This window comes from Amphiprion ocellaris, chromosome 8, assembly GCF_022539595.1.
Source record: "Amphiprion ocellaris isolate individual 3 ecotype Okinawa chromosome 8, ASM2253959v1, whole genome shotgun sequence".
Classification (NCBI taxonomy): Eukaryota; Metazoa; Chordata; class Actinopteri; family Pomacentridae; genus Amphiprion; species Amphiprion ocellaris.
The window spans coordinates 19,964,788-19,979,196 of record NC_072773.1 but is presented as its reverse complement, the minus strand read 5'-3'; the positions used below and the strand labels follow the sequence as shown (position 1 = coordinate 19,979,196).

At 39.3% G+C, this 14,409-nt stretch overlaps 2 protein-coding genes across 5 annotated transcripts in view; one reads left to right on the top strand and one right to left on the bottom strand.

Moving 5' to 3' along the window:
- Window positions 1-2,838, top strand: part of ptpn22 (protein tyrosine phosphatase non-receptor type 22) — a 22,007-nt gene extending 19,169 nt beyond the window's left edge. The window contains exons 22-27 of one of the 4 annotated variants that reach the window (XM_023294277.3): window positions 1,241-1,288; window positions 1,537-1,634; window positions 1,723-1,753; window positions 1,843-1,926; window positions 2,010-2,065; window positions 2,200-2,838. In XM_023294277.3, the coding sequence (XP_023150045.2) occupies window positions 1,241-1,288; window positions 1,537-1,634; window positions 1,723-1,753; window positions 1,843-1,926; window positions 2,010-2,065; window positions 2,200-2,277 (395 nt within the window). In that variant the 3' untranslated portion in view covers window positions 2,278-2,838. Of the gene's footprint in view, window positions 1-1,225; window positions 1,289-1,536; window positions 1,635-1,722; window positions 1,754-1,842; window positions 1,927-2,009; window positions 2,118-2,199 lie in introns of all 4 variants that reach the window. The other 3 variants (XM_055013068.1, XM_023294276.3, XM_055013067.1) reach the window with 3 other exon arrangements.
- Window positions 2,795-14,409, bottom strand: LOC111584925 (lysine-specific demethylase 9). Its single transcript, XM_023294279.3, has 7 exons — window positions 13,761-14,409; window positions 11,931-12,598; window positions 9,300-9,437; window positions 6,252-6,394; window positions 5,575-5,742; window positions 5,353-5,461; window positions 2,795-5,218 (listed from the first exon to the last, which is right to left on the bottom strand). The coding sequence occupies exons 1-7, from the start codon at window positions 14,392-14,394 to the stop codon at window positions 4,682-4,684; spliced, it is 2,397 nt and encodes a 798-aa protein (XP_023150047.2). The 5' UTR covers window positions 14,395-14,409; the 3' UTR covers window positions 2,795-4,681.

The following is a 14,409-nucleotide window of genomic DNA, read 5'->3' as shown; positions in this document are numbered from 1 at the left end:
ATCCCAAAGACAAAATAGAACCGGACAATAAATGCAACATCATATACGAGATTCCGTGCAAATCTTGCGAGAAAACATACATTGGAGAAACAGGAAGATCATTCAACACAAGACGAAGAGAACACCAGACAGAATGCGAAATGGAAACAACTGGACGACTCACAAGAACACAAAAAGAAAAAGCCGAACAAGGAAACAAAAAATCAGCCATCACGGATCACTGCAAAAGAAATAATCATATCATGGACTGGGACAGGGGGAGGATTGTAACATCGGAGACCAACAAGCATAAACGATGGATCAAGGAGGCCATCGAGATCAGGAAGCGGGCGAGCTGCTCCATGAACCGGGACGAAGGGCCTACACCCTCTCACATACCTGGGACTCCATCCTCCAGAGAGCACCTGACGGTGGGGGGCGTGGCCTATCTGACAGATTCTGACAGATCTGCCAGACCGGTCACCTGATAAAAAAGGACACGTCAGCACACGTCAGATGACGCTCTGAAGAAGACTCCAGTTGAAACATGTCAGCTAAAGTAAAACCATCCTTCCTTTGATTTGTCGGTGTAAAAAATAAGGTTATCCTATGATAGTTAACGACAAAATGAACATTATCCAAAAAAAAAAAAAAAAAAAAAAAGGAATGGGGTAAAGCTGCAGTGCCCGGATGTGAAAGGCTGATTGAGGGCCTATCCATAAAGTCTCAATGTGGCCAAGGGTGCATTTAATAAATGTTAACTTGAAGGGAGTGAATACTTAAGCATTTACTTATTTTACCTATTATATGTTTGATTAATTGATATAACTTTGTAGAAATCAGTTATAATTTTGACATGAAGGGGATTTTTTTTGTAAATTAACACCCATTTTAGAATCTAAATGGATTTACTGATGGTAAAATCTGGACTATCACCACATATATCCTTGAATCTATCAGTTTAGGTCAATCACCAAGTGGCTTTATTGACTGTAATCCTCAAGTTTAATACATTTTGTCACTGGTGGTGAAAGGTTGTGTTGTGCTGTTTGTTGTGTACACACAATGGTATGCTGGTTACTGTAAAAAGGAAATGTTGAAGTAATAATATTCACCACAGGGAGGCACCCTTTGCCAAAGCAAGAGATATAAGCTTGGCAGGTAAAATTCAAGGTGCGCTGTTAATGATTCCTCTAAATGACTATTTCTGTACTGGGGGTAGTTTATCATGGTGTTTCTCATGCAGTATCCTTCACCGCAGTAGAGCAGCTCGCTCCACCTCCTGTGGTCACGGCTGAAGGAGGAAGTGGTGAGTAGCTTCAGATATTAAAGACAACGCACACTTGCACACTACACAGTAGCCTCTCTCACACATACTGTTATTAATTGACACATATATGCTTGTTATTGAATCTATGTAAGACTGCACAATAAAGATAACTGCTCTTGATGACAAACTTTTGATGCGAGGAGTACATCAATTTAGAAACAGGCCATCATCATGTTAAATGCAAATCATTTTCATTCACTTTCTATTTCTGTGTTGATCACCACCAGTGGAACAACATGATGTGAACCGCAGACCCTCGCTGAACACTGAGACATCAGGAAACAAATCAGACAAAAGCAACGACAAGGGCATGTCTAGAACAAAGGTAACACGAGAACCACGTACATCTAGTTACTAGTTGTGGAAAATGTAATGTTTCGCAGGCTAAACTTGTGTTTGTTTCCTTTGTCCAGAGTCTGAAATTTTTCAGACACAAACCAAAACGTAAGTAAAGCTAATTTAACTTTTTGTCAATAAATGTGCTTATATCATCAATGAAAAGGAGGACTAACGAATCTAAAATACATTCTCAGCTAAAACAGCACCTCCACCTCCTCCTGCTCAACCTGGAGCTCCATCCCAATCAAATAGTGCCTCATCTTCAGTGTTCAAATTTGGTAGGCTCATGCAATAATGTGACATTAATATATGATACAAAATTACATACAATATTCATGACACCATTTTTCCGCTTCCACAGGATTTGGGATCCGTTTTGGAAAACCAAAAGGCCCCAGGACTTATCCAGATACCTGGGTCTGAGGCAGTCACTTATTTCCAAATATCATGAGTGGAGCTGCTAATGATGGTCAAAATGATACATTGCATTGCTCATATGATCATTCACAGTAGACCTGACAAGCACTGAAAGCTGCCTCTCTTTGTCTCAGGAAGAACTAACAATCAAAAGGAGCACAGTAGCGCACCCAACAGAGAACAAACAACAAGCGCCTTGTTACCTGCTTTGATCCATTATGTACAATTTATGAACCGAGGCTGATTTTAATTACCGACTTGGGCTTCATCAAACAACACGGACAGCCACCCAGACCAGTGACTTGGACATTTAAAAACTCAGGAGTCTCAGCCTCTTGAAAAATTTGCCTGCAGAAGTGGGAAGCCTGCAGTGAGAATGTTTTACGCTTCTTGTTTTAATGCTCAAGGCGATGCTGTTAAGCTTGGTGTACGAGGAATATATTTACATATGTATTTGTGTGCCTTTGTGTTTTCGGCATGAAAAAAGAAAACGGGTATAGGATTGCTTCTATTTCATCATCACCTCAGTTTTTCTGTTATAAAGACAACAGACTACATCATTCAGTGTACCATGTCATTTAGTTTGGTTTCTAAGCCGCAATTTACATGTCCACCTGTATATGTAAAAGCATCAACAGCACCTTGAACTGATATCTTCAGGTACAGAGAATGTAATGTTTACTGAATATGCATATGATGCAATGGTACAGTTAAACTGTATAACATACACTGGTTACACATGAAATTATTTATTAAAAAATACTGAAAGTCAATGCATTCTAATAGTGTTCTTTTCTGCTTAACAAGACTCAATCACATTGGTACCAGTTTTCTACAGTCTATAACTTCCCAGCCAGATGACACAAAAAAATCCTTAAAAATGTCTCATTAACATTAACAACAGAATTCATTGGTTCTGGAACACACAGTATCACAACATAACATGACAAAAAGCAGATATGACAGTGCTGTAACTGTCACTTTAACTCTACATTTATTTAGTTAAGCCATGTCTCTGAAAAACAAAACTAGCCATTCTTCTTCCTGAACAGGCTCTATTTTGTGTGAAAGGCATAATTTTAAAATACACTATGATGCAATATTTTCTTTGCTTCCAGGTGACATGCAAATGAAGAAATCAAAAAGCATCACGTAAGCAACATTTTTTTTAAATAAATAAAAAACATAAACAAGACACACTAACTATGGCGGCTTGGCCAGTCCCCACTTTAATATCCTACTCATCAACAAATAAACTTTGAGGCTAACCCTATACAGTACAAGGCACTAAGATGTAGTCAGCGGTAGAGCATCAGCATCATCACTTTTAGAAGACAACATGAAGGCCTCAAAGATTCAGATGAACTGTAAATCTCAATTAAATGATCCACCACCGTCAATTTAAAAGGGGTTTTGGCCAGAAAGTTTAGGAGATCACCTTTTATGACTGTACCTAAAGGAACAAGAGGCTTCCTTCGCTCTGAAATCACACAATTACACACAAAACAAGTGGATACAACCACAGTAACCCTCTGCAATGGTGCATTCATCGACCTTGCGGCAATACCAGCTAAAATTAAAAGGTGCAAATGGTTTTGAATCAAGTGAAGAATGAGTGACAGCATCCACATATTCCCAGCAAAAACAACAACCTAATATTTACATACCAGATTCTGGATAAATACTCCACACAAAAAAAAATTCAGACCATTATTGCTAAGTGCAATAGCCGCAAATCCTTCGTCATTTAGAGGCACTCTCATAACTTGATCATAATCTTAAATACTCATCACCGGTTATAAACCTGCATTCATATGCTAAGCTTTAGAAAATAAATAAAATATCAAAAACTGTATCAACAGTAAGAAAAGGGCCCTGTATAAAATAGCATTTAAATAAAGAGCTGTCTAAATCACAACTTATAAAGCTGACAAGAATGTTTAATTAGATAACCTTAAATAGACTAATCAGCTTTATTATTTATTAGCCTATGTTTACTGTGTGTGACCAATCCACAAACTCCAAAATGTGACAGAATTTGCATGGCAAAGGCATGGTGGCCCTTTGCAGACAAGTGACAATGTACAGAATCCATAGTATCCTCACGATAATGTTCGTCTTCATGCCACCTTCACTGAAACTAACAGCAGTTTTACGTTGGTATGAAGCTTCCAGAGTAATTAGATCTTTGAGCGTTTTAGGAATCCTGCATTCATGACTTCAGTCTTTCCATTAAATAGGTTTGTCAAAAGCATAACCACCAAACCTTCAATATGAATTAAAAACTTGCCTCATACAGTAAGATTGGCAACTTCTAACATCAGTCTAAAAATAATAGCTTCACACACCTTTTTGAAGACAGTGGAGAGTTCCAGTTTAGGTGCGACCAATATAAAATAAAATAACATGTATTGTACAGTCCCATTAAACAGTACACTTTGGCTGGGAAAAACAAACACCTGGGAACATTTAAACCAACATTTAAAGATCTATAAAGTTTGAAGAATAATTTAAGTCGAAAAACCTGATTGACACAGATGTCAGTTTAAAAATTCCTTTACATACTTCCTCCCACGGTGGACAGAAAGAGAGAATGCAGAGGAGAGGGGAAGAAAGTCATTTAGGGAACTCTGCAGTGTGGCCACGAGCTTTTGGCAGACTGGGCTCTTTTGAAGGTGTACATCCAGAGTGGACTGGTGCTAGGAAAAGGTGGGGATCGTGGTATGTCGCTGGGAGGTGAGCAGACTTGGTGGGCTGGGGAGGAGCTGGCTGAGGCTCTTGGGAAGGTGTTGCAGGCCTCTGGAACTCTGGCTCCTCAGTTTTGGCCACGCCACCTTGGATGTTGTCTCCCTGTGGCCTTACACAGGGGGTTATTGTGGCATCGGGCCTGGCAGGGGAGGAGAAAGAGACTGGGCCTGAGGTGGGGCTGAGATCGTTGGGTTGCTGCTCTTCTTTCTTGTCCGTGTCTTCTGAATGGTACTGTTTGAGGCGGATGTGCCAGGCGAGGCTGCAGACCGCAGACACCGTCTTGAATTGGTGGATGACGTTCCTTGGGATGAAGTAAATGTCGTCGTCACAGAGCTGGACTCTGATGTAGCGAATGCCTTCCCTCCTCAGCTGGTTGAGCTTGGCATCGTCTATCCACTGGACACACTGCACAAAGATACACAATAATTTAATTTGAATGTTTTTGTAGTACTTGCAACTTGTTCTATATCAATGAAACAATAAGATCTGGGATATGAAAAACATCCTACTGTATTCTGCATAAAAACTACACTTCTTACCTGAGACACTGGAGGCTCATACAGATCCAGCTGCAGCCTCTGGACAACTTCATTGAAGTCTCCGGCATCGAAACACACCACATCTTTGGTTATCCGAGGTCGGTTATTCCTTGAAGAGGTTACAAAAAAAGCCTTAAGCACATAGAAAAGCTACCTACACTATTAACAGAGATTCTGCAACAACGACACCACCTTTTCTAAAGTATGCTAAAGGACATTCACCATTCTCCAAAGTGCACTGCCTTCAGTACACCCACAGCAGCAGTGCTCTGCCAGTCGAAACTCTGGCCAACATGATCAGCATGGGCCTTAGTCCGGTCCTCAAACAGAACCTCTCTGGGTTCACTGGCTCTCGGCAGGTAATGCAGATTTTTGATCTCATTCATGGATCTAGACAAAGAGATAACAGGGGGACAAAAGGTTGGAACTTCTGGTCAATTAATTTTCTCTTATATTCCACTATCCATCTTTTGATCTAGATAATAATAATAATAATGGATTAGATTTATATAGCGCTTTTCTATTAAGGCATACTCAAAGCGCGTACAATGGATCCATTATTCATTCACTCACACATTCTCACTCTGATGGTGGTAAACTACGTTTGTAGTCACAGCTGCCCTGGGGCAGACTGACGGAAGCGTGGCTACCAATCTGCGCCTACAGCCCCTCCGACCACCACCAACATTCATACGCATTCATACACCAGTGTGAGTAGCAGCACTGGAGGCAAGGTGGGTAAAGTGTCTTGCCCAAGGACACAACAGCACATGACTAGGACAGAGCGGGAACTGAACCGCCGACCCTTCGATCAATGGACGACCCGCTCTATCACCTGAGCCACAGCTGCCCCTGTGTGGATCTGTCTTCATGCATTTCCCTTATGGATGAGGTTGTACCTGCGCCGTTTGAAAGGAGACTTGGGCATGTCAGCGGTGGGCACCATTTGTTCTCCAGGTCGCACCCACATGATCGGCCCGTCATCACTTTGAGAGCGACAGTCCAGCTTCAGACTGGAGAGGCTTCCCCATGGCAGGGTCATCTGTGGAGACAAAATTATAAAGTCAAGCTGAGAATGAGGATTCCATTTAGATTGATCATTTTGTTGTGCCTTTTAAAACACATACCATATTTTGTTAAAGCCTTTGGATAACAGCTTATCCAAGAATATTGTTGTAATCAGGGCTGCACTGTATATTGTTACAGCATAAGCTATAGTATAGTACCAGCAAGACAAGTAGTGGTGCAAATTAAAACACATCATGCTACAACTTTTGTTGCTGCTTGATACAGTTCTCGTTTTCCATCTACAAGAAAAATCTCTGATATCATTTACTCTGATTTTAGGGTTCTCTTCTTTTATATTTACAAGACGCAGAGTTTGTTGACATGCAAGTTCCACATCTGCAAAGCCGAATGAGCCCTAACAAGAGAGAAACACTGAAAAGGAACATGTGGTTGCAAAAAAGAAATTCAATGTCAGTTTTACGTCTGCACAGTTAATGGAATATTAATCACGATTTTGCTTTCTCACAATTAAATGAAAATGATTGACTGCAATGTTGGTGCTTAAAATGCTCCACTTGTGGAAAATCGGTTGGTTTCAGCTTGAATAAATTTGATGTTAGAATGTATTTCACTTTTGTCAAGCTAATTGCAAATGAGGTGTGTCAGAACATCAGTAAAATGGAGGGTCTGTTGATAAACAGATGTTCAGAAAGTCGGGTGTTTTGCATGCAATTCTATTTATACTCTGCCTCGAGGAAATGCAGGTGAAGTCTTACTTTAGTCATATTTAAATGCAAATGTGAACATTATTGGGTTTGTAGTGTAACACAAAGTAATACCAGTGCTCTGTTTGTTAAAGTTTGAAAACTATTTTATGCAGATGCACTCCTCACAAAATCACCCGAATCACTGATCGGTTCTTTCCAAATAAAGGTATTCAAGTCATCTGGTGAAAATTCAAATATTTTTTTTCACATTTGCAGAACAGCAAAATATCACAATGTCAGTTTTTTCCAATACCATGCAGCCCTACTGCTAATATTAAATGAGATAAGTATCTTTGTCATGTAAGTGATTAAAAACTAAATTAAAAGTTTCCATATAATGACAAAGCACTCTATATGATTTAGTTTATATCAAGATTAATGGTGTCATAGTGCAACAGATTGAACAGATGTTTTAACACTAATAATTCATCAGTGACATGTCAGCACTAGATTGATTACAGAGCCCTGGACTTTTTAAATGAGCTTCCTGAGAGCAACATGCTGCATTCATCACACAGTGGGACACTGGCAATGAAGTCTATAGGAGGGAGCAGGTTGTACAGCCAAGATCTGAAATATTTGGACAAATACAGTATATTTTACTGTTGTTGTTCTTCTGTGCTTTGGCGCATTTTAACTGGTAACACAATAACTGATATTACATCAAAGAGGCAAGTTTCAGCTATATTATTACACGTAGGGCCCAACAGATTCACAAGTAACTGGACAAAGACAAATGAAGGCAAACAATATCATCTTATTTAATATCATGTAGAGGGCCCGCTGGAATATCTATATTTACAATCTACCTGGTGATGCTCCCTGAAGTCTTCACTGCTGCCACCTTTAGTTATTGCTTGTTGTGGAACATAATGAAAAGATGTCTCTGAGTTTTGATTCATGTGTATTCTATTGTGCATTTTGCATTCATGCTGGTCCTTCTGTCAGCGATGAAGGGTGACCCAGTGGCTAGGAATATACCACATGAGCAAAAAAAATGTCCTCGTCTTGTTCCGATTATAGGATTACATGTATAAAATTGTAAAAAAAAAAAAGACCCAATATTTATTTTGCAAAATAATGTGGAGTATAAATACCTAAATTAACCCCTTAGGATTGAAAAGAGTCATTCTGCAGACAGTATGTTACAGTAAAAATTAATACAGCAAAGTAGTACATGCAATTTATTTACAATTAATTTTAGGCATATTCAAAAAATGTAGACATGGTTTAAAATAATACTTAACTACAATGCATCCCATAAAATACTCATCCGTTGAAATCTTGGTCCCAGCCATTTCCTATCAATCTCGCTCTCTAAAAAAATCTTTAAGATAAATGAGTCATTTCTATTTGCAGACATCTGGCATATAAGCCACAAATAAAGCACAAACATGTATGACTAAGAAGTATGTTGTTTTAGGTCATCAGCTATTTCTTTTCTTCTCTACACTTTCCAATTTTCATCATTTGTTTTTATCAGGCCACAGAATTTAGCTCCAGAACTCAACCAGTTTCTCTATAATGGGTTTTGTCGGTTGCATTTTATGTTCTTGCTGTGCAGTCAGATCTTTCTTTATCATACAAATGATTTTCCAGCATCCATAATGCTTATCGTGAATTAACCAACTACGCTTGACATCTAATTATTGGCCTTTTTTGATGCTCATTACTATACTATTCACTTGCACGTTCCCCTATTAACTGATAGACAACTCCACCTCTGTCTAAAAAGCAACTCTCAATCAGCTCTGATCCACATGTGAACTCTTATGCAGCAACTAAGAGCGAAATTACATGACTGCCCAAGAAACATTCTGTAGCTGAACTTCCAGGTCATTTGGAGCCCTTGAAATTTGAACACTGTTAAATGGACTACAGCTCAGACACACTTCTTTTCATTCTGATGTTAACCAACCTAAATTAAACCTGAGACACGGCACTTTAATGTAGCATCAATCATTTTATTTCAAACTAAGTGTGGTGACGTGCGACCAGTCTTGATACTTGTAGTCTGAACTGCTTTGAACTCAGGCCTTCAACATATTGTTTCTGCTGCCAGTGCCATGGTGTGGCTGAGTACAAAACACCAGGCTTCAGGCATGAAGTAGGGTTTGAGTGAGCTAATTAGACTAGTGACTTTAAGATTATAAACATACATCTTCTCCTTACCTTGAGAAATGGTGATTCTTCCAGCATGTCCAGGAACTCTGGGAAATAGTCTCCGACTTCCTCGTCTACAGCTCCCACCAGGCTGATCTGCCTCATAGGTCCAGCTCGGTAAGTTCCTGAACAATAAGTCCGGTTCACCTAAGACAAGAGAAAGTGTCCTTCAGTGTGTACAGCATGCTACATTGTAACTGTACACAATTTAATTAAATTCAATGAAATGTGTAGTATCGGTCTGAAGATAATGTTAACAATATTGCCACAGTATCAATGATGGTGTAACTTCCAAAAAGAAAAAGAAAAATCAATCCAATTTGTCAAGTGGAAATAAGAAATTGAATAGAATGATGAAAAGAACAGAATAGCAAAGAAGCAGAAAAAACATATTGTCATATTATAATTACTATTTATATTTAAAGTCATAGTCCATCAGCTTGACATCTACAAAACAAAACTGAAATGGGAGGGGGGTGGTACGTCAGTTCTATTTTACTTTGCAAGATCTGACATGATCCTTTAAGCTCAGGGTACAATTTGCACTTCAGCAGGCTAATGGTTTGAAGAAGCTACACCACCTTGTTACTTCACCCGACACCTAACAACGAGCATAATATAGGCATTAATATTCAAAGTATGGGAAAATCCATACAGAGTGTCACTAATGGATGAATGAATCTGCATCACATTATTATCCTGATGTGTGAAAACTGCTGTGACGAGAACATATCCTCAATCCAATGCAGTGTTTATTACAGCACTGTTAAAATACTGTAACGCTCTTGTTGACTATCCAGTTCCTTGCAGTTTTATGTTCTGACCTAGTAAAGTGGGTACAAACAAGCATTTTGGTGCAATCATTCAACTCTCAAAGCATTCATTGATACTCTGGATCCTCCAGTGGTGAAATGATCAGAACTGGTCTGCATTTCCCTGCATAAACAGAGAACTGCTGAACTCTCTGCAGATGTAACGCCACACATATAGACACTAACTCACTCCTCCTCTCTGCAATCTTTCTGAGCCAGTCAGAGCAGATATGTGTCTCCAACGTCATGGAACAAAAGCAACTCCATTACATCTCTCTAAGAACGGGGAAAACTTGGCACCAGCACAGATTTATTTTTTTTTCCCACTGAGCAACAGTGTGCCTCAGACACAGTCAACTTCTGGAGGGAAAACATGGACTGCACCTCATTCAAGACTCTGGTTTTTCCTTGGCTCGCTGTGGCACTCTGTAACACTGTCAGGGCATATACAGTTGGGAGCTTACAGCCTGTTTAAGTTGTAAAAACTCAGAAGTCTGCTATTTTTATTTGACACACCCACCCATTCATTATTGTACAATGGTCTAATTAACAAGTTATTTTCTGAAATAAAATCAGCTGTGTTTTGTATGTGGAACATAAAAATAGTATCCAAAATTCAATACATATTCCTGAAGTTTAGAATTGCTATTCTAAAAACTCCTTCCACTATGAAGCCACGCTGCCTCTGACACTAACACAACATCAGATTGGCAACCTACAACCTCACAATTTCACAATAAATCTGGATACACTGTCAGTTCACTATGAGGGATCGATGTTACACATCACTGCATTCTTCTTCTTTTCCAGCTATCTGAAAGCATACGTAACATTTTATGAACTGTTCACAATTTTAATAGACTGCAGTTGCTCTTATTACAACAGTGAACATTTTGTTGATCACTTAAGTCATAAAACAAAAACAAAAAAATCTCCCTGTCAAACATTTCCTAGTTTGATTGTAAAACTAATCTCTTTGATATGAGGGACGGTTGATTTAACAAGACAAGCAATCTGAGAATGTTTAGACCAAACTTGGGTTGCAATGTGCAATTATTTTCATTGTTGATCAGTTGTGTATTATTTTCGTTATTAATTGCTGCTGTGGTCTCCAAAAGTCCAGCATCACCTCCTCAAATATCTTGTTTTTTCTGCAACCCACGGGTATTCATTTATTGTTACAGAGGAGTAAATAAAATAGATAATATTCCAATTTAAAAAGCTGGAATTAGAGGACTTTAACTTTTTAAATTTATTTTTATTGCAACTCTGGACTGTACAAAAATATTATTAACTAATATTTCAGGCATTTCACAAAATTACTCATAAAGAACAATATTTTTAATGGCAGCCATATTTACCTATCACCTTATTGTATACACCAACAATTCTCCACCTTTTTGTAAATGCCAGCATTTTTGGCAACTTATTTCTTCCACCAGATCATTGCAAATCATCTATCTAACTATCTATCTATCTATCTATCTATCTATCTATCTATCTATCTATCTATCTATCTATCTATCTATCTATCTATCTATCTATCTATCTATCTATCTATCTATCTATCTATCTATCTATCTATCTATCTCACTGTCTGTCTGTCTGTCTGTCTGTCTGTCTGTCTGTCTGTCTGTCTGTCTGTCTGTCTATCTATCTATCTATCTATCTATCTATCTATCACAATCAAACAAGCAGGCTTAGTTGAACCACTCCTTCTCTCACCAGAGACATGTCTATGAATCTGTTGGTAAAAATGGTGCAGGCTTTAGCTTGATCCCTTTGTTAAACTCAGATGGACAGACCCTTTGAGAGCCTTTTTACATACCTGAGAGTGAAAGTTGGCAATAGTGGTGGTCTCAATGTCTTTCTTGCCCAGGATCTCCATTTTGACTGGTGTGTTGGGGAAGTTGAAGGCAAAGTAGTCCAGGAAGTCAGGTAGGTAAGCAGCCGCCCTGTGCACCACTGCCAAGGCATAGGAGGCTGCACCTCGAGGCTTCTCAGCAAAGGCCAACTCCAGGAACTCCTGGGCAAAGCACTCCATCTCAGCCGGACTAAGACAGGCTAACTCATCGGCATAGGCATGCAGAACTAATCCCCCACCATTGGCTTGTCTTTCCTCATGTATGAAGCGTCCATAGCAGGTCCCTGTCTGGAGGCAGGAGCTGCGGATGTAGTGGTCTTGATGAGAGAGGAAGGGGACGTGACCCAGCTTGAGAGCATGGAGGTAGGGCGGGTGGTTGTCGACGGGGTCTCTGCCAGGATGGTGGCTGGATTCACGCTTCACGTTTCCAGACAGAGAAGGATCAGGGCGAATGGGCATCGGAAGATCTGCTCCGAACAACTCACATACAGTCTGAACAGCTTTGTTGTGCATGTGTCGAACCTTTTTGGCACTGTGCTCCTCATCATGATGCTTCTTTTTTTTCTTTTTCTTCTTCAGGAGATATTCCTCCAGTGTTAAGGAGTTTGCGTTCTCATTGTGGGGCCTTGGCTCTACAAATACAGAAACACAATCAAGTCAGAAAGGCGGGGAACATGCAGAGACCTGTAATACTACTGGGCACTATTTTGTAAAGAAAAACAACAAAAAGCTAAAAAAAACAACAACAACAACAACAACAAAAAAAACCTGTGTTAATCTGGCAGCAAGGGAGACAGAAAAAACATCGTAAAATGGTGCAATACTATAACATTTTAAAACAGTAAAAACTACAAGTAAGGCCAAATATCTGCAAAATAATTCTATGTTTTTTTAGCTAAATTAAATGCAGTACAACAGTGTTGTTTTTTAGTCACACATTGTAAAAGCACTAATTATTCTTTGTGAAAGGAGGTTTTTAATGAGTACATTATTTATGGTTTTGACCAGTTTTTATTTACACTCAACATGTAAATTGTTTTGTTCTGTGATTTTTATAAATATTATCTGTAATTTAAAATTAAAAACCAAAAATCCTTTTTCAGTCCTTCACATACATAACTTTTCTTTGTAATAATGGCAAATATCTGTAAAATATTGCTATTATTGGCCAGTTTAAATTCAGTATAGTGTACAAGAATAGTATAATTTTCTGGCTACAATTGTACCGTTTGTCAAGGCTTAACATGCAATTTAATAGTTTTTTCCTGTGACTTTATTGGTTGTTATCTGTCATTCAGTAAAACAGTAAATTCTGTCAAATAACAATAAATCGATCAAAAAATACAGTTAAAATGCTTTTATTTTTTACATTGTACATCCATTCTATGCTGTTACATGCTGCAATTTGCATGTTTTTTGGACATTTTTTGTGAAGATTTCTATTTACGTCTTCTACTCCATTATTTAGTTGTTTATTTTAGTTTATTTTTAAAAAATTCTTTACTTATTTGTCTTGTATGTTTAAAAGCGAGAAAGTCATCAGGAGTTTCATTGTACACTGTGCATAATGACAATAAAGCTTATTTTTCTTGTCTAATAAATCTATGTTGCATTAATCTAAGAATTATGACAGCTTCAAAAGAACTAGACCACCATTTACATGTACTCTATATCTTTGTATAGGATATTAACATCTGTTATAAGCAAAACAACCCACTGTTAACGCTGATGCATGCTCCAGATCTATTATTAACAGGACATCCCTCTGCATGTGCACAAAATAATGTCACTCACCCTTCTTTTTCTTCAGCTCCGTATGTTTCACATTGGCCTCCGTGTTCTCCTTCTTCAGCTTTAGCTTCACGTCTTTGTCCAGGTGCTTCTCTTTGAAATCCTGGGGTTTGGCCTTGACCACTTTGAGGGGCGTGAAAGTGAAGAGCGCAGGTGTCCGTGCGGGCACCGCTCGCTTCTTCTGCAGCTGCTCCGGCACCTTCCGCGGCGGAGGAGGAGGAGGAAAAGTCGGCTGCAAGTTCTTCTTCGTACCGTTGGTGAGGCTGCTGTGGTGGTGGTGGTGGTGATGGTGGTGGTGGTGCAGGACGTGTTTATCCGCGCTGAAGTTGTGGGCTTTGGGATTGTGCTGCAGCTGATGCGGCTGGTGTGTCCGCTGCTCAGCGTGCGGCTGCGGCTGGTGGTTGTGATGGTGGTGGTGATGGAGCTTCACCCTCTTCGCTTCTTTCTCACTCCTCTCCCGCTTGTCAGCTGACGGCGACAGCTCCCTCTTCTTCTTCTTCTTCTTCCTCTCCTTAATGAACCTGTCCAGACTGTCCCTCACCCTTTCTCCTTCTACTTTCGCACGGAGCAAGTCGACTTGAGCTGCCATCTTTGCACGTACAGTACATTTAAAGGACTCGGGGCTGCTGTTGCGCATGCGCCCTATAATTTG